The sequence below is a fragment of the Anticarsia gemmatalis genome, chromosome 6 (assembly GCF_050436995.1).
Source record: "Anticarsia gemmatalis isolate Benzon Research Colony breed Stoneville strain chromosome 6, ilAntGemm2 primary, whole genome shotgun sequence".
In the NCBI taxonomy this organism is placed as follows: Eukaryota; Metazoa; Arthropoda; class Insecta; order Lepidoptera; family Erebidae; genus Anticarsia; species Anticarsia gemmatalis.
Window position 1 is genome coordinate 6112348 of NC_134750.1, and position 23121 is coordinate 6135468.

Consider the following 23121-nt stretch of genomic DNA (forward strand, 5'->3'; position numbering starts at 1 on the left):
CTCATTCAGTCAGTCACTTCATTCGCTCGTCTTCGATTTTCACTTGAAGTTACTGTTGAGCAGGCATTTCTTCTTTGTTTTTAATTTTATAAACCGTATCGCATTATTTAATAACAGGAAATTACGAACAAGTGCCGACAAACATTGTGGTTAAGGATATGCCTCCAGTAAAAGATGAGTCGATGAGAGAAACAAATTGCATAGAAATAATAAATATTGTGGAAAAGAGTCCTGCTAAGAGTACGTTAGTAGATGTAAGAGCGTGCAACAAACCTGCGGCTAAGGTAAGAATATTATAAAATAAGAATAACATTAATATTTAGACCTGCTCTATAGTTAAATAGATAGTACTTTGTCGGAAGTATCGATTTATACTCCGGCTGTTCGTGTATCTGTGCCGGATGGGTGCTATGGTATTTTACGAAACTGTTACATTGTCATATTAGTCTTACACCGTAATTTTAGATTCCTTTGTTTATAAGTAGATTTAAAATACTTCCTTTATTTCAATTAATTAATACTACGCACCAGAACTTAGAATTTACACAACTTAGTTACATGAGCATGTGTAGATTTTTTTTTACCACTTTCTATAAAGATATCATGTTACTTCCTAGTTCAAGTGCACCAAAAAGTTATTTCACTTAGACAATATTTTATTTTTGAAATGCAAACCATACCTCTATGGTACAAAACTATTTTAACACTATTGAATAGATAAACTACTGCTTAATGTACCTCAGAAACTGGGGGTAAATGTTTCAACTTAATAAAACTACTTTTAATAAATATTAAATTTAATAACTACTTATCTGTGTAGTTACATATCAATTTTATTTTTTATTAAAGTATCTTCATTTTTAAACAATTACTGCATTGTTCCTAAAATAAAGTTTAGTAACACAGTTTCATTTCATATCTGCCAGTATAAAAAGGTTTAAATTCAAAATAAATTGAATCTGGCCACTTGAAATGATTAAAACTACAAACAACAGCATTTGAAAACAGTCTGCAAAGAGGTTTGCATAAGTGTTTAATTAGGCAAGAACTGGCCCAGTACTCAGAGTAAAAAAAAACTTTCATATTCTATTTCTAGTAACCATTTATATACTTTGTATAACAAGCAAAGAAATGATAAAGCATATTCATATTCATTGTGTTTAAACTTGATAGACACATTTACCATAACTTTCACCTCATATATTGGATGATTGATCATGAACAATGTGTTAGAACATTACACTGTAGAACATAGTGTGCTACAAAAATACATACAATACACTTTATTATCTTCATAACACAATAATGCTACATTAATAACAAATTTTCATATCAATTGACCTGATTGGACAACTCAATTAATGCAAATGTGTCAATAAATTTTATTCGAATGCTCTTATAAATGCCTTTTTACAAAGTTAGATATTTCATTACAGTATGCAGTAGCTAAACTTTAATATGGTGGTACAAGTTCGAGTTTAAAATGTGTATCTTTGAATAAAATTTCAAGCGATCGCTTATTCATACTATTATTGTTAAATAACAGTAAGGTAATAAAGTTTATTTATGAATACCTCTGCAGAAAATCATAATAAAACATCCTCTGTCTTAATGATATTTACTCACAATACCTATGACATCATACTATTGAAACAATCATACTTTAATCAAACCATGACATAAGTGCAAGTTGGTAGACCATGGGCTACTTCTACACAGCTAGTGTGGTACTGTAGTCATTCTTTTTGTCACGCTTTGATGAACTTCATGTAACATCCTTATCTTTCATACATACTCAGTTGAAAGTGTTACATTATTGCTAAATAATTTTGTTTGAGTCATACCGCTTAATTGTACCACTTAGAGTGTTTGCCTTAGCAAGCTTAATTATTATAACATTTTGTAACTGTTTAAAAATATACCCACAGGCTTTTGTTATCTCATTTGACATGGACTTTGAAGTTGTTAATTTCATGCCTGTTAAAGTAATACATTCATCCTACAGTCATTTTATTTCAAAAAGTAATACATATTAGCATATTGCTAATGGATTTCTGTGGTGTAATATCTCCTAATGATATAGGAATAGAATCTAAAAGTTTGAATATAATTAACATTAAGAGTGTTGTGTGTTGTTGCATTAAATTGGTTGAAAGTTTCCAGGTGACTTGATATTTAAATATTGTATAACAGTTACATCAGAGTCCACATTATTTAATTGATGTTCTATCGCCTATAATGAATTTGAATTTCTCCCAGAATCGACGGCGACAGCGACTTGTAACAAGTATATTTTCACTTTTTTTTCTCGCGCCATTCGAGACACGCGCTTCTGCCGTTAAACATAAACGTGCTCATAGTTATCATTTCGTACCGACCCCGCACAAGTGTACACGACTCTAGTGACCACCGGAGTATTATTTCTATCTGCACATTTTGTTTATTTTGTATTATGTTGTTTTAATGCATCCTTTTTTGTTTTCTTTGCAACTTTCAGTGTTAAGTACAGTGCATCATGTTGTGGGCAGCTGATTTTTATGTTATTTGTGTATACAATTATGTTATGTAAAATGCACAGAACTTTATAGTTTTGGAGTGTGCCTCTATGTAGTGCATGAGTTGATATTGCACCTGAGTAGCGCGGAGACATCATGACTAATTCACAGGTATCGTTTTTATTGCACATTTGTTTATGTTAGTTAAGTATCACATAAGCAGGCCTTATCATGCGGGTTAACGAATAAAATGGTTTAGAGGATTATATAAAATGTTATAAATGAACAACTGGATCAATATTTACGAAGAAACGTTTAAATATGAACTTGACGTGTAATTTTTCTAAAAAAATTTCGTAAAAGAACACGATCAATTTTTGCCTACAATAGCATATAATATTCAGGTCTTGGCTATTTACACAAGGGAATATAAATCGTGTATTTAATACCGTTATTTATTGTTAGTTTCGTTTTAGTTACAAAATCAATTACCCGTATTTATTAAAAACTAGTTTTAAATTATTTCCTTATTGCGTTGAAAGTTTGTATTTCCTGTTACATATTTTAGAAATCAATGGCTTAGATAATTTCATCTTAGTCGGACACAATCACTTAGCGATAAATCATAGGTGGGATATAACGATTAAACATTGGTCCACTTATAAAGTGGAGCGTGTGTAAGACAGTTGATATTAATAATCCGTTACGCAATTATGGTAATTGATCTTAATTAAAAGCACATCTTTCGAGTTCTCGACGCATCACGAATTGTTTTAAAAACTCTTTTCACTTGAGACTGTCTCGACAATAGATGATTTTAAAACATTTACAACATTGTTTCATGTTTTTTAAATTCTTTCGGAGCAGTGTTCACCGTGACTGATCATTATGTTATTCTTTATTAATAGCGTAACTAATACTGTTATTTCTGTATCAGTTGTTAGTCACACATTACAGCAGAAGAATTTTTAAACAATCGACCATAAATACTTTCTACCTTGTAACTATGTGAGGAAATTGACGCATCTAATCATTCATACTTCTTAAAGACCGTCAAAGAACTATACTTTATGTGGCTGAGAAAGCTATAATTTGATGAGAAACAATAGAAAATTATTTTTGAGTTTTATTGCGCCAGGAAACATTATTTTGCCTAGCGTGGTTAAGTACTATTCATTCCTAGACCCGTTCATCAGTTGCATTACGTATTTAATTGGATTGCTATATTTTATAATATCCGAGGTAAAATACGGGCGTATATTTTGCCGATATGAATAATTCAAAGCCAAGTTACTTAACTCTAGACTGTTAATTGAGCTAATTCATTTCTATTGCGTGTATGTCATAAATCTGGATGACATTACATACTCATGATGAATTAAATAACTGAAACGGTAATGTAAATGTCAAACTTTATAGCTACCCTGTCACTTTCTTTTGTTTTATAGTTGGATTAAAAAAAATACATTACTTATCATTAAATACTTCCGCATATAGTTACATTTTACCAATACACAAGAGAATCATTCCGTAACTCTGGACAAAAGGTTTTTAAATCAATCTCGGATGGATACAAAAGATAAAACTAACAAAACATAGGTATTAAAACATTCAACTGATTTAAAATAATACCTAAAATCGTAGAGCTCTAATGGTGATTTAATTTGAAACGATGCTACTCTAGGATTCGAAACCAGTGTAGAGATAAATGTCGCGGTACGCAATAGCTATAATAAAAACTCATTCAAACAAAAATAATGACAGCAATTCATAAGCGATGATGACCATACGTAAACAGACTGTTACGGGAGGCGTAAATAACAAGCGTATAATGATGTCTTTGTTGCTCTCCAATGATGGAATCATTTCTATCATGGACGAATTGTATGGCTTTTATAAGTAATGGAGTATTATGTGTTCATATATGCGTACGTAGAGTTTGTTTTATGCTATCTATCATATCAGTTACGTACACCAAGGTAATGGGTTGTCAATATGTAATACACATATTTTAGATTACAAATAAATCTCGACGGAGAGAACGTGCTTTTATTGAAACAAAATAGTTTTTACGAACAAAATGGTAAAAGGCCTGCGTAGTTTGTGTGTTGGTTAATATGGTTTTTAATTGTCCAATCTTCAGCTTCTTTTAGTTGATAATCGTTAAACTTTTCAGGTATGGTTCCGTGGCGTGAGAAGCTCAAAGTTCCGCCATGTCTACGGCGTCCCATTCAAACGCGAACGTTGCTATGACAATATCAAGATCACTAGAAATGCGCACGATTCTAATTTTTGCGCAGTCAATCCTAAATTCGTTGCCATAGTAACGGAGGTCGCCGGGGGAGGAGCGTTCCTTGTTCTACCTTTGGATCATGTAAGTAGAAAATACTATTAAATTTTTTCTAAATATTTTCGGGTTTTGCGACTTCATGTTAGTTATTATTCGGTTTCTTCCGATCGTACTATCTTGTCAACCGGACTGGTTGCGATACAAAAAATACGACAGCTGTTTGCAACGAAACGCACCTGCCTAATCCTCTAACATTGTCTTCTCCAAAAAAAATCGGGCAGCTCCGGAAACTATGGTTGGACTATTAAGGATAATGAACGTGATAATTAACAAGTTTTTATTAGCTATTATTTGACCCAGGTTCTTTGAGCTCAGTTTTTCGTTCGTTTTCTTAATGATACAGCGTCATAAGAGTTCGAAATTTATATTCGTAATACGACTTATGAAATGAAATCATGAAAATGCAATTACCGAAGTCGTTAAGAGTGCAATAGCCCCTTTGTTTTGCATTTCATCTATTGGATGAATGTTATGATTAATGTGTTATTGCGTTCGTAACTCCAAACGTTAAATTCTTACTGAATGTCTAAACATATACTAGTGTTACGCCTTGTTTGGTCAACACCAATAGCCGTGTTTTATTGGCACAAGCCTAAATTGCCTTTCTTTATGTATCCATGCTTGTTTGCCCAGTTACTGAGTCCCTGTTTACGCAAAGTTGCCTTGACTTTTTTGTACTCCATATTGTTACGAAAATCCCCATGTGGATTAAAAGCTATTGTAATCTTTCGCTTACTCAATTTCTAAAAGAAGAACTCGGGGATTATCTAGTTTATGGATAAAGTTAACGCGTGGTATTTCGTTAGCCCAACTAGCTAATAAACCGTTTTTCCTACGGAGTGTTTATGGTATACCTCCCATTGGGACCGACCCTATTATACGACAATGGATTCAAGTCTCACTGGACTTGTGTGGAAATGCTTACTGCAATATTCACTTAGAGCTAAGTATAACAGAATATGTACGTGAGAAATTAATGTGTATCATTACGAATTGCACGGAATTGCGAAGACGTTACATTTCCTCTTATTTAACACAAGTCTGTTGCAAGTGTACAGTTACGACGTAAATTGTTCGTAAAAGCGGCCATTTTGCGTACTGTAAAATGATATGTGTGTAAAACACCGACTGTCATTAATACCTTTAAATATGTGTTACAATTTTTAAAACATAAGTATCTCTACAGATAAAGAAATATCGAAATGATTTGTAGAAATGTAGAAACATTTCGCGTGTGCGTAATTATTACGAAACGTTTTTATAATTTTTACATTAGATTTGCAAAAGAAACGTAATATGCAGATGAATAAAGTCAACGACACCGTGACAGTATTCCGAAAACGAAAGTTTCTTGTTGCTATTGCTTTTATGTTCGGACACGAAAGTGCTTTATTTATTAGCCTTTTAGAACGATTCGTTAACGTTATTATCCGACCTTTAGAAAATAGAAAGAAGGTTTTTAAATAGAAACTACGTACAGCTCCTCGATTTTGCAAAGCAAAAGCTATGAAACATTTTAATTTTTTAAAGGGAAAGGATTAAAATATTGTAACGTCTGTTTATTTTTTTTTTTCAGACTGGCCGCTTGGACTTCAACGCGAGCCGAGTGACGGGCCACAAAGGCCCTGTGCTCGACATCAAGTGGAATCCGTTCAATGACAACATCATAGCGTCGTGTTCCGATGACTGCACGGTAATTTTGTCTGCGCTTATTTTTTCACACACTCGCAATTTGTAGCCGTAATTGATGCCCATTACACGGGATGTTCCATGTTCCGTTTGACCAATTTTATATAGAAAAGCATGCCGACTGTAAAGATATTAGTCCATTAAGTCAACATCTGGAGCACTCTGGAAATTCAATTGTAAAACCCTAGCTAAAAAAAAATTATACTTATACAAGTGTTAGAAAATCATTAATTCAATAAAGTCGGTGGCAATTTGTGAATCCTTTGGTGTACAACATGACCCTTTAGTTGTATACTTCTATATAAATTTATCATGTTGATTCCACTATCTTATCTATATGGCTATTGTCAGGATTTGACTTATCGATTTTATGTAATTGTATACCAGATATCGTCATCAATTTCCGAGTCACTGACTGCATCATGCATTGTTCCTAGTTATATCATAGAATTTGCATATTCGAAAACCTCTTTCCAAAAAAATATCAATAATTATGTCATTAAACATTTGAAGATTACGAAATAGCTTGTCTTAATAACGTGTTATTAAAACTGATTATTTTAGTTTCACTACCGTGCGTTTGCTATTATCTTTGTACTACATTATTGAATGGGAAAATTCCCACAAGATTAGTAGAGATTAGTATGGAGAATGATGAATGGACTCGCAGTGAACCGGGAACTATGGGCCGAGTTGTATGATCGTGATAGGCCGATTTTATAGAGATTGACAGTAATTGGTTAAAAAGTGGGCTGACTAAAACATTTGGTTAAACATAATTCTTTTCTAAAATTCGAGAATGATTACGCTTATTTCGTCTAATTGAGCTATTTACCAACCATCTAAAAAGCCTATAATGTTTGAAGTATATCAGAAAACAGCACGATGAAGAAGATATTGTATTCAAGCATATTATCGACACTAGATACTTAAGACAAGAGCGTTTAGGCTAACACTAGAAATTGCTTTAAGCCGGTTCTTTACTGCCATACTAATGAAAGTTATATCACTCCATTGGATTTCTGATATTAACATCAACATTACTGCAATCACCAACGGAAAAAGAAGATTGTATGTAACGAGAATAGGAAACAACTCGACTTAACTAAGTTACATCCCACCTCAGCTATAAGGGCCTTAGGAAACTCCATCATAATCGTATCGTTCCCGAAGCGTGACGTAGTCATGTCGAGCCGCCGAAGTAATGAACCGCCTACTTTATGTGTTAGGGTTCGACCCCCCACTGAGATAAATATTTGCATGGCCTACATTTTCAGCCTCGTTGTATACGCAGCATATCGATGGAATAGAGTTTCGATCAGGATAATGTTTTGTTTTATTTGATAAGTTGTATTAGCTTTGGTATGTCTATATTTTTATTCTATTAGGTATATCCCATGGTTCAAGCCTACTGAAATGTTTTCGACATAGCTTAACAACTACTATCTTAGTATAGTACCATAGACAACAGCCGGGACCGACTTTTAATGTGCGCTCCGAAGCAAACAGTCCTAAGCTCTAATACCACTATACGGTCACCCATCCATAAATTGGCCGATTACCGACCTATGAGCGCATATATTGTCTATATTATAAATAGCGTAAAGAATCTGAGGAATATAAACAATAAATTGTTCAACTCTCTTCATAAGATAGCTTTTCTTTTAGTAATTGTCTTGCAATCAATACCAATGTTATGTTGATGTTTATCTTCTCTACACTTGAGTGTAATTAACTTTTAATGGCTTCTCTCGCTTGCGTAGAATAACGACCATGTTCAACATTATCTGAACAAATACTAAAGACTTGTTCTTTTATGATTAAAAACAACTTAAACTACACTACACACCCATGTATTTAATGTGATTAAATTGTAATATTGGAAACTTTCACGTCTTTAATCGTTGTTTTTATAGTATCCAATCCCAACGAGCGACTTACCCCCGGTTTCATTTAGCAGTAGCTTATCTATTCAATAGCGTTTAAGCCCATAAAATATACCTCGGAAACCGGGGGTTAATAATCTAAGTACTAGCTGATCCTTCTATAATTTCAGGCAGTCACTCGAAAGGTTCTCTATTGGTGATATCGTCTGATATTACCAATAGCGAATCAGATGTGACGATTTCAATATAAAGAGGTATATACTTAATAGGTTTAGGTAGTCATAATATAGAAGAAAAGAAAGTTTAAAACCTAATAAATAAATAAATAATAAATTTAACCCATTACTGTCCCACTGCTGGGCAAGGGTCTCCTCCCGTAATGAGGGAGGGGTTAGGCCTTGAGTCCACCACGCTGGCCAAGTGCGGGTTGGGGACTTTGCATACCCTCAATAAATGTATTAAACAAATTTTAGGCATGCAAGGTTTCCTCACGATGTTTTCCTTCACCGTTGGAGCATGTGACAATTATTTCTAATACACACATAACTTCGAAAAGTCATTGGTGTGTTGCCTTGGGTTCGAACCTGCGACCACTTGCGTGGGAGGTGTCAACTTATACCACTCGGCTATCACTGCTCTCCTGCTTGCCTTAAAACCTAAACAAATTTTAATTCGAATTTTCTATTTTAGTGTACTCTCATAATTTTTGTACTGATTACAATATTTCAATTGCTTAATATTTTTTTTACTAAAGGTGAAACTATGGCATATCCCGGACGGCGGTCTGTCCATGCACCTGACGGACTGGCTGGTGGAGTTGCACGGCCACAAGCGACGAGTTGCCTACATCGAGTGGCACCCTACTGCAGAGAATATACTGCTGAGTGCTGGCTTCGATTATTTGGTACGTATTCCCAACATATTACTGGTTTTCTCTCTCTGCGATTATATTATTTGACAGCATAACTACCAATCTGGAAAATATCGTTGTGCCTGAGCCTTCCTGTGTGAAGGGCTGCATTTTTTTGTCTAGTGAAATGTATTACAGAATTTTATGTTTGCCTGTAAATTCGGTAGAACAGGTAATAAGTATGTGGGATGTACGCTAGAGGTGCAGAATGTTTCTTCATTCATACAAAAGTCGTTACAATACGAGTTGTAAAACAAACATCATTCAAGGGATCAACGGAATGCATGTTTAATGAATGTGGCCATTCATACCATCCGAGAACATTCTTATATGCCTTTCATACATTTTACTACCTATTCAAAGTCAACACTTATAAATGGCACTATTATAGAATGTTAACAAATCTGAACGTTTCACACGGTACTTGTACTTATATGAATACACTTTTCCTACTGTGATACCGGTACATATAAATCTGATATTACTAGCAATGATCACGCAACGAAGATGCGAATACGTTCATTGTAACTTTAGTTTCGCGTGATCGCGATCAACTTAATAAATAATATTGCAATAACCACCGTTGCTTTAACCGTTACTTATATCGGGATCTAACGGGAAGTTCAAAATTTCTATAAATAACTTGCTATTGTTCAATGCTAGATTTCCTACTGATCGGTGTTGCTTCATCTAGCTTCTTTTATTGCCACAGTCAAGTCTAGGATAGATATTTTTAGGTAGTTTTTTGAATACAGTTTAAAAAGTATATGCTATTCATACATATCAAGTTGATGAGAAACGTAATAAATAATTCCCGATGCAAATCACTAAATTACTAATAAGAAATGTCACTTGCATTCATAAATTCTCTCGAATCTGAGTAAGTAGGCTTAATGCAAACATTACGTTTACTGATTCAGATTCAAGAGTCGATAACTTATTATTTTGATTATATTATTTATTTATCTTATCAGTGCATGATTAGTATTTAAAACTATACGGTACTAATGCTCATAACATACCAACAACATATATATGCTGCACAAAACATAAAATAAAACCGTAACAAGCAGCACTAATAAGCCGGTGCTGTATCGATATCCTTCAAACTTTCCTTAACGAAATGCCTTCAATATGAATAGAATGAGACCTTGGTAACGTTACGTGCGTTGCTAATATACTGTTGCGTTTTGCATGCAATAAAGCTAACCTGGCCTCGACATGCCTTATCTTTGCCTTGATCTTGAATTCGCGTTATCAGTCTCTATTTGTACCGTTAGTCAAAACAAGATTTAAAAGATGTGACCTAATTAAATGTTTAGCTGTGACAGACGACAGTACAGCTACTTCAAATGTGGGTTTCTTCTTACTTGTTTTTCTATTTCAACAATCACTCATCACTCACTCAAAATAAAGTTCCTCCGCCATTTCTGTCTGCTTGTTCGCGATCAACTTAAAATCTGTTTTCATGTCATTTTCACTCGAAGATAAAGGGATTGTCGAAGAAGGAGGAATTGTTTAATAATTTTGTGTATTTTTTTTTAACGAAGCTGGGGCGGGCCTCTATTATTGTTATATTACACATTGTAATTAGATACATCTAGCTCAGTTGGTTTTTATAATTAATATAAAGAAGGTAATCCTTTTTTTTCACTATACAATTTTTCCACCGTGGTACACGGTGGAAAAACTTTCGACAATGAAGTGTAGGTGTATTAACAATGTGTTAGCGACATTTAAGTAATTTTTTTATTAGGATCAACAGCGCTTTAACAAGTTAGTATTTCAGACCAAGTGCTATGTTCTTGAATGACCGATACCAAGGATTATATTTATCACGATATTAATCGATACACATTTTATATGTCAATTGATTATTTTTAGATACGCATAACAGACTAACATGTTCTACTGCTTCTTTGTATTCACCTTTTCCAACCTGAAAAATTTATCATTTAAAGTTGCTTTTACTTTATTTACTTACCTACCTACTACTTTATTTACTACTAACGTCACCCACTTGAAACAAAAATACTTTACGAAACTTCTATCCAATACAAGGGCTGTGTTGTATATCAAATATGACTATTAATTGATGTTTCACAGTTTTTTTTTTAAATATCTTTGTTTTCAGCAATACAATACATGATTTTCCAAATGAGCAGTCTAGCCCGTTATGAAAATCATGTATAGCTTTGACGACACCGCATCTTATTCCCAATGATCCATTAGGCATTACCACAACTGTTCGTTTGTTACAGATCTTCGTATGGGACGTGGGCAAGGGCGAGGCGGTGAAGGTGATAGACTGCCACAGCGACGTGATCTACTGCATGTCGTTCAACCGCGACGGTTCGCTACTCGCCACCACTTGCAAAGATAAGAAACTGCGCGTCATCGAGCCTAGAAGAGGCATCGTTTTGTCTGTAAGTAGCTGTTGCTTTTCATTACTCTCTGTATACACCATTGTATACCTGCAGATTAATCATCAAGTAAATGCGAATGCATCAAGTAAATGCGATGGCATCAGTTAGAACGCTTGTCAAAATCCCAAATATGTTGATTAAACTGAATATTATCGCTTCCGATCAAAATCAAATCAAATGATATAGGGCTAATGCTGACACTTACGAATACTTACGATAGTCAATGATACAGACAGATAGTGAATTTACCGCCAGTTCTGAAGGTAGGGCTAATGAGAGCTGGCAAGAAACCCCTATATAAACTCCTCCGATATAATTTATACCTATAACCAACACACAATCAATGAGTACAACTCAAATTGATACACGAGTTAGCAGCATCTGTCAGTCCGAATTTTAAAGTTTTTTACATAGATGTGAGCGTTACAACTGACACGTGTACGCACTTGTTACGTGCACGGATACGTTTTGCATCCTTGTGTTTTGACTACAATAATCTGATTCAAACATGTACCGCTTGTTATTCCAGGAAGGAAACTGCCACACCGGTACGAAGGCTTCAAAATGCACGTTCCTCGGCAGTCAGGGCAAGGTGCTGACGACTGGATTCTCGCGGTACAGCGACCGTCAATACGCCGTGTGGGACCAACATGATCTGTCCCAGCCTTTAGTCTGCGAGACGATTGACAGCTCGTCTGGAGTCGTGTTCCCGTATTATGACTATGATACTAACATTGTAAGTCCTGTCTATTTCATATTGCCTTTCATGTTTATAGGCCTCTAAGGCGACTTGATCAACTTTGACACTGGGTTGACCACTAACCATACGACAAACAATATAATGTGTTCATATCTTTGTTCTAAGTTTATGAAAAAGTGTAATCATCTGACTCATGTTTTTAATACACATTTCAGTATGTGTAAATATGGATTCAACGAGCTTGTATGTATGCCGTATGTAAGATTACTATCTAGAAGAATTTAGAATTTGATAATTAAAACGGGCTATGCCGATCCCGCTTAACGTGGGATAAGGGCAGGATAAAATAATGGATGTAATTAAAGTGTATATTTTCTCCTTAGGTGTACCTTGCTGGCAAGGGAGACGGGAACATCCGATACTACGAAGTGGTTGACGAGGCGCCATACGTTCATTTCCTCAATCAGTTCCTATCTGGCAATCCACAAGTAAGTTGCGAACATATTTACATGATTATAATTTTATTACTTGTATTACCATTTAAAGCGGGACTGATTTGTGTTTAATACTTATAATACATTAAAAATTAAATGTAGGTATACTAGGTATGTTAACTTTCTAAACATATGCTGAGTATAAGCATATTTTTCATGAAATTCTGATAATTTTCTTGAACATACCTACCTTTGAATCATCGTGGCGTACGTGATCGACTCTTACCTACTTACAGCCTTATATTAATATGTATACCTCTGTTAGTATTCAAGTAATGTTCTCAGAATGGACACTACCTAATTGATACAAGCGAGCATTATTTTATTAATTTGTGCGCTGGATGTATTGCGCATACTAAGCAGGGTCACCTTGGAAATGTCATCAATTACGGAATTGAATACAAGGATGTAGTAACATAATATTGTTAATGACTGATGGAGTATTGAAGTTAATTATTACTATAAACTAGGAACAATAGAATTAACTTTATTTACTACAATTATATTCATTATAATTCTTTAAAACTACAAAAATACATATATGGGTACGATGGGAAAGAAAAATTACCGATACGAGGTTAGAAAGCGTCATAGTACTCCACGGCATTGCTGTCCGTGGGAAGTGTTCCCGGAATGCTGACAGCCTTGCCACGTTGTGTGGCAATGCTTAATCCTAGGCTTGTCTGAAGTATATGTAAACATTCTGGCCAATAGCTATTTATTGAAAGTTTTTGTAACAATCAAGTTTAAGGTTTAAGCAAAGAAAATCACCATTTTAACAAACTTATCCATGTAAATTTCTTAGAAACTAATATTTTATTTCTCTCCAGCGAGGTCTGGGCTTTATGCCGAAGCGCGGCGTGAACACGGCGTCGTGCGAAGTGTTCCGCTTCTACAAGCTGCACACATCGCGGGGACTTTGTGAACCTATCTCTATGATTGTGCCTCGCAAGTCTGACTGCTTCCAGGTAACATACACTTAACCTTTTACTATTCATGTTATTTCATATTCAGTAATAACTCTTCGGTAAATTATCCTAATATATGTGTTGTGTTATCGGTCCATCACGTTGATCAAGTATGGGTGGGACCCTTACTTGTTATAACCTTGTTAAGTTTCATTGTGGTGACGTTTATTGACAGCCTAAACAACTCGATGGTTAACTATAATATATTAGGTTGTGACTACCGTATAAATCTAAGTGTTATAACAATGAATTCAGAAGACATTAATTGCTACAATATATCTAATTTAAGTTATACTTGGTAAAAAGAAACAATCTTTCAAGATTCATTAACGTTACATTGTATGTTCATGGTCAATTAAACATAAAAAATGCCAGCAAAACTACGTATTGCGCACTATTTTATTTTATGACGCCTACAATAAGAGCTCTCGTTTGTTTCTTAAGACATATGACAGTTAAATTCATTATGTTTCGTAAAAAACGGCACGCGAGGCGTGTTTTCTGCATTAGGTAACTATAAGTACATTGTGAAGTTATTAATAACTTGATACTCAATTCTCATTTATTTTGTCCGGCAGAATGAACATTGGTTTTGATATTTAATAATGTTATAAATTATTCAACTGGTTCCTTTATTTGTCTTCGTCTCTAGGTAATCGTACATTCGTGCTGCTTTACAACTCTTTACGGGGTCTTAAAAGTACTTACTTTATCCATATTAATATCTCATTTCGAGGAACAGTATTTTACTATAGGATCCTATACTACTATTACAATAAACGCGAAAGTTTGTGAGGATGTATGTACCGTACCTATGTTTGTTATTCTTTCACGAAAATATGGACTGCTGTTGGACGGATTTGGATAAAACTTCACCGTTATGTCTTAGTGCGATTGGCCAACTACTTAGGCAGTTAGATAGAACTTATAACATGCACCTATATTGAAGCGTGTTAACTTTCACGCTGATCCGGATTATGAAGACCGAGTGCGGTTCAAATGTATGCCATGTAAGATTCGAAATAAAATCCTAATTTGTCTGTTGTTATAGTTCCCGTGGTGCTAACACCTGCACGTCCTAGCACTTGATAATACAATAGTATTGCACTGTAATGTGTACTGTATTTGCTCGAATGTTTGTTTGTTTGTTAACATGTTCATTGCAGAAAACACGGCCTGTACTTCGAGTATTCTTTATCACTTATATTGAGATTGTATTACATCATTTTGATACTCGTCACCTATTTTTCAGTCTAGCACTTGCGTACCCCCACTTTTAAGTGAAGACTTCATGTGAAAATTCCTTCTCACAAATAAGAAAACAATAAATATCCGCCGAAAACCCGCATACGACAGCCGAATAACTATAATAGTAAAAACTTCGTTTACGTTCTCGGTCAAGTTAGTGCCAGTAACGAGCAAGGATGCCCCCAAAAATATGAACTCATAGCTTTCTAAGTTGTAATGATTTTATTGTGTTTTATAGGAGGACTTATACCCTGATACGGCAGCGCCGCTGCCGGCTCTGACTGCAAAGGACTGGCTTAGCGGCATGAATGCTCCACCATTGCTGATTAGCATGAAAACAGGTACTAATACGCAAACTACGGTTCATATTGATCACATATGTGAAATGTTTCGCATTATAAGAAGAAACTAGTATTTCCATTCGTTGATTTGATGAAGATTCAGATAAATTATGTGCATTTTTATTGGGTAAATTTTTGTTACCATCAAATTACATATGTTATAAAATTTTCTTTCGTTCAGGGGTGACGATCTCAACTCACAAGCCTCGTACAAGTAACAAGGACGCGCCGGCGCTACAGCCACAAGACGCTAACAATCGCAAGAAGTTTGCCTTCCTGTCGCGAGAGACCACGCCCGACTACCGCCCGCTCGGCACTTGGCAACCGCATGAAAATCATACCAACGAAATTGAACAGGTAACTCAACCTTACATTTCGTTTTCCACTATTGACTTGGGTTGAATGACCGCAGTACAATAACCACAAAGATTAGTAGAAGCATCGAGACGCTTCGTTAAGACAATAATATAAACTTATCTATTTAGCAGGTGCAAGTAAACGAGAAATCTCAGAAGACAAACGCTAACCAAAACACAAAGTTTCACCAGCTACAGCGTATGTTCGGTAAACAGACCGGCGACGCGGAGCCAGTGCCTTTATACAAGCAGATCAACCAGGGCGATGTTTTCAGCACTGAACATGAGGTAAGACTAAAAAATATTTACAAAAAAAAAACACACTAGGCAGCATGCATACTTTAGATCTCAAAAAATACTATTATAATGTGCATTATTTTTGTTTATAGTTACGTCTTGCATTCAACCGCCAAGGCGAAGAGCTGAGGATCGTGAAGCGGCAGCTTCAAAACAGTCAGCAACGAGTTCGTGAGCTCGAACAGTTGGTCGCCGCACTGCAAGCGCGACTGCAACGCGACGGCTCTTAGACCGACGCTAATGTACTGCTACAATGTGATTCTAATGTCTTTATGTCAAGCGATCATTGCATTGAGCGATCTTATACACGCCTCGATGCACCACAACCACGCAACAACATCGAACAACGAGTGAGAACATTTTGAACAAAAAGTATTGTAAGGACGGTATTAATGTTTCGAGTTTTAAAATCGTTATATTATGTTCGGAAGCGTGTAAGCTTGTGACCTCGCGTATGTAATGGACTGCGACAATGTTCTTTGAATGCTTGTAAAAAGTCGATCAAGCTTTAAGCACTTGATCTATATACTTAGCTTTTGACCTACGTACTACGGTTTAGTTCTCGTTTCCTAGTCTAAACACGTCTCAAAGTTTTCTTATCAAATTGCGGTTAAGATATGTAAGACTAGAATAAGAGTATAATGGAGTGAAGAGAACTAAAGAATAAGAGTTGAATACATTGAAAAATGTGTACAAAAGGTATGCAGTGTGTTATGGCAGCAGGATTTTATTATTACTGGTATTGAATACCGCAGCTCTGCAACTTATAGTGCCCTAGCTTACGGTGTGAATTGTGGGAGACAATTTAAATATGCTCTACTTTGTGATTATTTTCCTTTAGATTCCAATATAATTTTATTTGCTCAAAATTAAAGTACATTCGACATTGTTTTTTAATCGTCGAAATAAAGTGGGATCAAAATTAATCATTCCAAATTACTTCATGCTATGAAATTGGCAGCTAGGCTTTGCTTTTGGGTGTTCATTCAGAAGGTTGTTTTGCTAGGCCTCTCTATTTTTAAGGCCTACAAAATTTCGACACAAACAGCCAGACTGTGCTTTATTTGTTAAAAAATGTGATATACCCATGACATTTGTTCGTAAATGTTCATGTCACAAATTGTTTTTAGTGGTCTTTATACTTTGTGTATGTTTTTTATTTTCTATATTTTATACAAAATATGTAAAATTTTGCAATCAAAATCAGGGTTACGGTTTTTATGATATTTGACATTCAGTTTTGTGATTACTTGCCTAAAACATAATATGTATTAAAATTATAGGAATCAGTTTTATTGTCAATGTGATGATTAAAACAGAATTATTTAAACATTAATAATAAGCTGCTGATCTCGACGATAGGCACTTTTTAATAAGCACATAATATTAATGTTATTCCCAGTTTTACGGTTAAGTTGATGTCTTGTTTGTTAGTGATTGTTTTAATAGTCTGATTTATGTAATAGTGTTACCTGTTATTTTATAATTGTGTTTTGTATTTTACTGTACGGTAATGACTGCATTAAGCTGTTTTAAAGCATTTTGCGACAATGGAGCATTTACTTTCATTACTTATGAAATCGCTAGATGTATTTGATGTATCGTAGCTCTTGTATTGCAAACGAAGACATTGTACAAAAAAGTTACCTGAACTTTTTCTGTACATATTTATAGATTTAGAAATAGATTCTGAGCATCATTGAAGTATTTTAGGTGCTAGATTTTCTCAAAACCGTTTCATTGAACAATTTAATGCTTAAATCATAGATCACTTAAGTTAATGACAATTTTGATTTTATGGCTTTAATATTCATACGCGTAAAGATGTATGAACTGGAAAGAAGTATCACTTCAAGCCTAAATTTTAATTGGAAATAATCAAATTAAATATACTGGACATTTAAATGTTACATTCCATATTCAGTATAAAATGCATAATGTTAGTGTGGTAAGTGAAAATGAAAGTATTATTGTGCATTAGCTGGTTTAATAATTATGTGGCTAAGTCGGTGTTAATATTTATTATTATGTATTTTTATATCATGCTTGTGTAGCACAAATTTTCAATAAATGTTTGGATAGTATCTTTGTTGTTTTTGTTTCCTTGTCATTGAATTACCATTTTCTCAAAGAATTTATAATGTTAATATGTTATCTATAATTTCTACAGTTAAGTTTCCCATTTAAACACAAGGCAAAAAAACCTTTGATTGTTCATAATAATATCAAAACTCCTAGCGGAAAGTGAGATACCATTTTATTGTGTAGGTTCATTATAGCTTAGTCAACTACTAATGGACCTATGGTCATTAAAATGCAACATTTTTTAGGCCATAGCTTGCACTTTTCAAAGGATATGGGTAGAGACTCCACAAACACAAATAAGAAACAACATTTAGTTACTTCAAGAAGTTTATTGTACGAAAGTTATGTACAAACTACAGATATGTAAATATTTTACCTACTAATCAGTCAATGTGTAACAGAAACTAATTGAGATTAATTTATAGGTATAAAAAGCGTAAACATTGTGTTTCTGGACGGCCATATCTACAAACCTAGATCTACATGGAATGTATTATTAAATGCATATTTGTACTTAAATCTAAGTAGAAAGTATAATTTTTTACATAAAATAGTAATAAAATCGAATGTCTCTAAATGTAAATAAATTCAATCCAAAAGAAGCAGATGGATTTCTGCAATATTAAAAATACAAACTGACATAACACATACTGATAAACCTATGTTTTCTGTTAAAGCTACCTTTTCTAATCTGCAGTCAAAAATACATCTTTTATAAAACAAAATATTTAACTGCAATGACTAACAGTGTAAATACAGCAGGTATTTTCAAACTCGTAGCAGAATTGCAGCCATCAGTATCACAGGTGTAAATGCAGGTTCTATATTCCAGTTTGTCTCCGGGTTGCTGAACATAGTTGCAATAGTTACCTAAATCTCTTGATGAACAATACCTCTTGGTTCCTATACCACCTGAAAGTTCAAAGTTCCATTAGTTTAAAATCTGAATTGGCTTAGAAAAGGCTCTGAATTCACTTAGAAAAGGCTTTGACTGGCTACAGACAAGTGATTATCTTATTTTTTTTTTCGAAGCAAATAGTGCATAATATTATTATTTAATTGATATTAAAGATCTATAATGGATGTTGTAGATTTAGTATAAAATACATATTATTATGATAATAATCAGCAAGTCTTATGCTGTTTAAAATAAATCAATTTGCACATTAAAAAGGCGAAGACAGATGAGCCAAAACACTAACTTTTTTTTAACTAGTACTTCTAAAAGCTAGCTTGGCTTGCTTTTAGCAAACTGAACAGGAGTGATTATTGTGAGCTATTACTTTATAGTGTAGACTTATAGCCTGTGTAGACTGTAGATGCATAGGGCAATAACTAAACTTATACCAAATAACTACATTTAGTTCTAATTTGCATAAAATATGTGAGTGATACTTACCAAACTAAACTCAAACACCATGTTAGTGAACCCTCAGTGCTTTGTGCTGTGAACTCAAGACGCCCAGTGCATAATAAGTGTAAAGCATATTATACATAAATAAAAAATGTCAGTTATGTACCCATGATAGCTAGATATTTTTTTATATTTACAACCATACAACCATATAATCTAATATTCAGACAATTTTCAGAATTAAAAATATGACCGTCCAAGCAGATAGGTTTAAATAATGTAAAATAGTAGAGATGAAACGGATAGCAGTTTGGCCGGATACCGGATACCGGATATTCGGCCTACCACCTGGCCGGATAGCCGGATATCCGGCCGCCGAATATTCGGCGGACCTTAGCCGTTTGGTGCAGCGCACACACACTTGGCGTAGGCGACGTGCGAACGACCGGGTGGCCTCGGTTTAATTCGGGTCTTTTCGTTGATGAGCGAAGTTAGCAATTCTTTCATTCATTGACTTATTGTGTCGATTGCAGTGCAGACACGTGCGTGACTTTAGGTTATTATTTCATTGTGCTATTGTTATTTGAAAATATCAAGTTCTTAAGTCTTACTAAATAAAGTAAATAATTACTAAACAATTTTTTTTATCCAGACCTTTTTTTATATCGGCCGGATGTCTATCCGGCCGAATAGTAGTTATCCGGTATTCGGCCGGATAGTATTAAAGCCGCCGGATAGGCCGGATACCGGATAGTTACCGGATATCCGTTTCATCTCTATTAAAAAGTGCAAATACATAATATTACATATCTATAGAGTTCATTAAACTGGTAACACATATTATTGTTATCAGCACTGTAGAAGTAAGTTGTGATGTTATAGGCTATAAATAAATATTTTATCAGAAGCATAACCAACTATTGATAAATGTTAGTAAAACCTTGCAATTTAATGCAGTACTGGGCTTCATAGACATGTTCACATGAAGTTGCAGTCAATATACCACCATCCAACTTCATAAGACCATCACCACATTCCATAGTTGATGATGTGTTGCATTGATAACAGTTTATTGCTAAACCTATTTCATAATCAAAATGCTGGTTAAATAAAAATGTTGAATTTGGAATAATATTTGAAAAACAAAACATTAAACAAATAAAAAAATAAATAAAACCTTAATACCAGAGTGTTCAGCTGCCAGTCACCTGTAATATTGACTAATTTTGAGGCTTTCATATACATAAGTATAAATATTGATAAATTACCTGTTAGTATATATTTCATATAAAGTTAACATACTATTATAACCCACTAGAACAAGGCAAATTTTAATTTGGTTAGTTTATTACTTCTACAAAGAAATAGACCATGATTGTTTCTGCAGGTTTGTTATTTTATTGCAGATAATATATAAGAATTAGTGAGCTTTCTGCCTCTTGCTACTGAATTCTCACCTTCGAACCGGCCGACGTGCTTTATACAATACTGAGCGTCGAAAATTGTCGCACAATCGGTAGGTACCAAATCAACATCATTTTCTAAAAATTCGTTACACTGAAACGGATTATTCGAGTCCGTCCCTGAACACTGGTAGCAATTGATTGAATAAACTAAAAATTTTAACAAAATCAGAAATAAAAATTACAAACAAAAATAACAACAATGAGAAACAACGCCCTAGAAATCGTACCTGACTTTATTGTAGCTAAGGATATACACAAGCACAGGAAGACTTTTTCTAGAGAAGGATTCATGATTGCGAGTCGTATTTACTACTTTTGAGTGCCAATGGACTATTTAATTCATAAAATCGATAGAAACACAAGCCAAAATGAAACCACGGTAACGAACGGGGAACGGGCAACGGCTCCTGTCAAACGTTGGTCTGACATCGAATCACAGTGTTGCCAAATCATAAAAAATGCCATCAAAAACATTCTGTAAAAACCTCAAGTCTCGCCGTAAAAAGTTGTGAGATCTATATAATACCAAGTCGATTAATCTATTTAGTCTCTACTTAAAGGACCTTCTGTCTTAAGTTATTACGTATGTTATTATCATGCCAATTAAAAAAAAAATACCTTTAAAACAAATAGACCGACCTGGCCATCGCATGATTTAATTATTAGTATACTACACAGCACGACGAGAAGTTAATGCTCCTGAAATGTTAATAATGGCGAATTTGTGTTCTCTTGCGATGACCAAGTCGATCTATTTGTTTTAAAGGTATTTTTTTTTAAATTGGCATGATAATAACATACGTAATAACTTAAGACAGAAGGTCCTTTAAGTAGAGACTAAATAGATTAATCGACTTGGTATTATATAGATCTCACAACTTTTTACGGCGAGACTTGAGGTTTTTACAGAATGTTTTTGATGGCATCTCACTTCTTTTTGTAGAGCGAACATAAGTCCAATTTGAATGGAAAGACGTTTTTTTCATAATTCAACATATTTTCCTATGGAAATGTTGTTCAGTTTCATGGGCTAAACACCCTTACCCACCCTGTACCCCCTCCCGTTATGCCTCATATAGTAGGTACTTATTTACACCTATTTATTTTATTTTCTATAGTAATAATAATTCATTAACTGCAAATGTAACCTTGTAATCTTATACATTTATATGGGATTACAAAGTTGTTGTTGCAGTTGATGTATTTAGAAAACTGGACCGAAATTAGAAAATATTACATTTTTCCCATGATTAAGACACTAAACCCTATATGTATTCTAAATTTTAAGCTTCTAAGTCTGCTAGAAGTACCTTAGACTTTTGATGATCGGTGAGTCAGTGAGTCAGTGAGTCAGTGAATCAGTGAGTGACAAAATTCAAAATTTTAACAAGTCGTCATTCTTAAACTACTGGTTCAAATTGACTGAAATTTTAAATATATCGTGTTTATACAATGACTAATTAGTTGCTGAAAATCCAGGCTTCTTGTTTTATCCACAACGAAATTATAGGGGTGTCAAAAATAGCCCGAATTGCTTCGAGAAAAGGATGTTACGGCCGTGCCGCTTTTTTTTTGCTCGACTTGCGGGGGCACTTCCGTGCCCCCAGATAGTAGCCCTACTAAACTAATTAAAAATGATTTACCTTAAGAATTGATCAAAATTAATATTTTATTACTACATAATGATAAAAAAAGGCTTATTTAACAAGATACACTCAATTCTTTTTAGTCGAAACTAAATAGACATGGAGCCATAATCCTGCTGTAGAAGATAATATATGTAGGTAGGTACGAGGTATATACATACAAAAACTTTTTATTCACAACACCGCGCAGCAAGACATTTATAGCCAAAGTAATACACCTAACGCCAAAGAGCAAGGATTACTTTGTTAAGTTACTGAGATAAAATAACTCCAAAACGTGTATTACATAGGGTTTCTGAACGATTGTCTTTGAATAAAAGGCTGTACCGGAACCGGAAATTGTTGTTATTCATCATGAGTTGAATAATTATATAAAAACATTTAACTCTACGAGTTTTTTTAGATACCTA

General features: G+C 34.3%; 2 protein-coding genes across 4 annotated transcripts; one reads left to right on the forward strand and one right to left on the reverse strand.

The window, feature by feature from the left end:
- Positions 1 to 18244, forward strand: LOC142973597 (coronin-2B-like). 2 transcript variants are annotated; one of them, XM_076115453.1, is made up of 13 exons: positions 8 to 284; positions 2498 to 2666; positions 4672 to 4869; positions 6422 to 6538; positions 9175 to 9324; positions 11592 to 11756; positions 12286 to 12492; positions 12840 to 12944; positions 13781 to 13918; positions 15405 to 15507; positions 15689 to 15864; positions 15993 to 16151; positions 16253 to 18244. In XM_076115453.1, the coding sequence occupies exons 2-13, from the start codon at positions 2652 to 2654 to the stop codon at positions 16388 to 16390; spliced, it is 1671 nt and encodes a 556-aa protein (XP_075971568.1). In that variant the 5' UTR covers positions 8 to 284; positions 2498 to 2651; the 3' UTR covers positions 16391 to 18244. The 2 variants fall into 2 exon arrangements, with proteins under 2 accessions (XP_075971567.1, XP_075971568.1); XM_076115452.1 differs by lacking the exon at positions 2498 to 2666 and having other exon boundaries at positions 1 to 284.
- Positions 18245 to 18560: 316 nt separating this feature from the next.
- bou (glycosylphosphatidylinositol anchored membrane protein boudin) lies at positions 18561 to 21487 on the reverse strand. 2 transcript variants are annotated; one of them, XM_076115457.1, is made up of 4 exons: positions 21293 to 21487; positions 21057 to 21212; positions 20540 to 20680; positions 18561 to 19157 (listed from the first exon to the last, which is right to left on the reverse strand). In XM_076115457.1, the coding sequence occupies exons 1-4, from the start codon at positions 21354 to 21356 to the stop codon at positions 18958 to 18960; spliced, it is 561 nt and encodes a 186-aa protein (XP_075971572.1). In that variant the 5' UTR covers positions 21357 to 21487; the 3' UTR covers positions 18561 to 18957. The 2 variants fall into 2 exon arrangements, with proteins under 2 accessions (XP_075971572.1, XP_075971571.1); XM_076115456.1 differs by lacking the exon at positions 20540 to 20680.
- Positions 21488 to 23121: the final 1634 nt, after the last annotated feature.

Coding starts and splice junctions, on each gene's coding strand:
- bou (XM_076115457.1), bottom strand. CDS start 21,356: ATGAATCCTTCTCTAGAAAAAGTCTTCCTGTGCTTGTGTATATCCTTA. Junction 21,213..21,292: donor CTTAGCTACAATAAAGTCAG/GTACGATTTCTA, acceptor TAAAATTTTTAG/TTTATTCAATCAATTGCTAC. Junction 20,681..21,056: donor GCACGTCGGCCGGTTCGAAG/GTGAGAATTCAG, acceptor ATTATGAAATAG/GTTTAGCAATAAACTGTTAT.
- LOC142973597 (XM_076115452.1), top strand. CDS start 159: ATGCCTCCAGTAAAAGATGAGTCGATGAGAGAAACAAATTGCATAGAA. Junction 9,325..11,591: donor GTGCTGGCTTCGATTATTTG/GTACGTATTCCC, acceptor CGTTTGTTACAG/ATCTTCGTATGGGACGTGGG. Junction 15,508..15,688: donor GCTGATTAGCATGAAAACAG/GTACTAATACGC, acceptor TCTTTCGTTCAG/GGGTGACGATCTCAACTCAC.